Below are 2,414 nucleotides of genomic sequence, written 5' to 3'. Positions count from 1 at the left end.
GATTTAACACGAGAAAACCCAAGGGTTAATAACAGAAAATCGTAAGCTAAAGTTAGTGCAGAACAGACTGGCAAGGAACGGAGGTAAGCCTCCAAATTAATCTCTGAGCTGTGGTCTCTGCCTTCTTTGGTTTTTCTCTTTTAAGGGATCATCTACATTCTGATCTGGGACTCATGCTTCATGTTACTGCTATTTCTCTCAACAGAATCAACCACTCCTTCTCAACCTGCTCTGGAATTGCACACTGCCTCTGCAAACATTCCACTCCTCTGGTATTCCATGTACACCCAAAGAGCAGTTAACAATTTTAACATGTTCCAGAGACAAATCTCAAACACAAACTCAAGATAAGGGAGAATCTGTGGGCGTTCGTAAGCAGAAAATCTGGTCTCCTTAAGAAAATACTTGTTCCTACAATTTCGACCTTCTTCAGCATACAACCTTTTGACCAGTAAGTAGTGGCATGACCCCATCTCCTTAGTGTTACTAACAATGGTACCTACCCAGTATCTCCCAATCCGTGAAGGAAAATAACCTAAAAGAGAAGAAAAAATAAGCTCGCACTGGACTGTTACAGCTTTAGTTAAGTTACAAAAGCGAATGCAGGTCCTAAAAACTTACAACAGAGCACTATCCCACAAGCTTATTAATTTCTTACACCCCTTCCTTTTAATCTCTAAAATAAAACGCCGTTTTAGCACTCAGAGGTGCTCACAGTCGATAAAGATAGCTGTCTCTCAAAAGTCAAGTCACGAAAGCCTCACGCACAGAGTCGAAATTTTTCATCACAAAAGTTACCGAGAGCAAAAGTTAAACTGAGCCCCTGCGGCACAGACATTGGCCGAAGGTCGGCTGTTTCAGCACCGGACCTCGGACTTGCTTCAGGGGTGGGGGTAGGAGTGCTAGGCAGGCAGGCAGGCAGGCAGGCGGCGTCCCGCCGGCTCCAATCCCCGGCCCCGACCCCAGAGGAGCCCGCGGGGCGGCGCGAACGCAACCACGCGCGGCGGCCTGGGTCTCGCTGGAGCCCCAGGCCCCGTCGCCTCCACTCACCGCGGCGGTGGCCTTCCGGGCGGCGGGCACAACGGCGGGCATCGGGGCGGACATGTTGTTGCCGCACATCCACCGGCTGGCGGACAGCGCGTCGGAAGCGGAAGGGAGCTCGGGCTCCCGGCAGCCGAAGGGCGTGCGAGCCGAGAGTCCCAGCCCGCCCCTCCGGGCGCGCGCTCAGGCGCGTGCGCGCCCCCGCGCCGCCCTGCCCTGTTCCGCGCGCTCGACCCCGAGCTCGCGCCCCGACTCGGCCGCGCGTGCGCGTCACAATGAGGCTTCCGCGCGGACCCGGAGCAGAGTGCTGCTACTGACCACTTCGCCATCCTTCCACGCGCGGAGGTCCTGGAGCAGCGGCGCGTGGCTGGGATCGCGGCTGGGTGGGGCGAGCTCTCCCTGTGCGCTTGACTCCCGAATGCACTTCCCCAGGCAGATCAGCTAAAGGGCAGATATTAATTGAGATATAACCGTTTTGAAGACGAGGCTAAATGGCCACCCTTCTGCACGGCGCTGAATTTCTTGCATGCATAGGATGTATAACTAGAGAACGGTTAATGGCAAACATCTAAGGCCAAAACGCCGCGACCTTCAGAAGTAGCCAATTAAGTGAGGAAACCAAATATACAGTTTTTAGGGAACATTTTTTTTTAAGACTGTTCGGGAAGGAGTTGGTGAACCAAAGACTTACTTAAATTACACAGGACAGTCTCCGTCCTGAGAGATTTTGGAGTCTCACTCAAAACCGTTTTAAATTAGACTTGCCTGTGAATAGTGAAATAGTGAAAAGTTTGTACATTCTCAAAAATGTTGATGACAATTTTCCAAAAAACAATAGTAATGGAACTCACAAGACTTATGCCACTATGTATTTTTGTATTTTCGAGACAGGGTTTGCCTGTGTAGCCTTGGCTGTCCTGGAACTGGCTTTGCAAACCAGGCAGGCCTCGAACTCAAGTAAATCTGCCTGCTTCTACCTCCTGAGTGAGTTTGCCACCACGGCCAGCGATGATACTATATATTTAAGTCAAATTGTGAGGTCTTTGTGACTTTAAAAGAAAACACAACTGTCTTTAGCTCTCATTCCGAACATAATATGATCCAAATCACTGTTAGGTAAGTTTCTCTATAATGAAATATGTAGAATTCCAGAGGCTACCATTATCCCACTAGAGAGGACAAGAATACATCAAGTTGGGGTGCTTGTCATCTGCAGATTCTCCTATCTCAAAGTCACCAGTTCCTGCAATTTTTCTGGAGTTCTGTATCCTCCAATGAGCTTGCTTGTTCTGTTCTGAAAGATCTCTTTCTTCCCCAGGTAAGGGAATGAAGTAAATATAAAATTTAGAAGAAAAAAAAAGTTATTCAGATGA

At 49.2% G+C, this 2,414-nt stretch overlaps 1 protein-coding gene across 1 annotated transcript in view; it reads right to left on the bottom strand.

The window, feature by feature from the left end:
* Positions 1-1,215, bottom strand: part of Lypla1 (lysophospholipase 1) — a 28,752-nt gene extending 27,537 nt beyond the window's left edge. The window contains exons 1-2 of the mRNA XM_032906381.1: positions 1,051-1,215; positions 504-535 (exon numbers count right to left, since the gene is read on the bottom strand). Of these exons, the coding sequence (XP_032762272.1) occupies positions 504-535; positions 1,051-1,119 (101 nt within the window). The 5' untranslated portion in view covers positions 1,120-1,215. The remainder of the gene's footprint in view (positions 1-503; positions 536-1,050) is intronic.
* Between the last annotated feature and the right edge of the window lie 1,199 nt (positions 1,216-2,414).

This window comes from Rattus rattus, chromosome 1, assembly GCF_011064425.1.
Source record: "Rattus rattus isolate New Zealand chromosome 1, Rrattus_CSIRO_v1, whole genome shotgun sequence".
NCBI lineage: Eukaryota > Metazoa > Chordata > Mammalia > Rodentia > Muridae > Rattus > Rattus rattus.
Note: the sequence above shows the minus strand (reverse complement) of the source record. Positions and strands in the feature narration are given on the sequence as shown.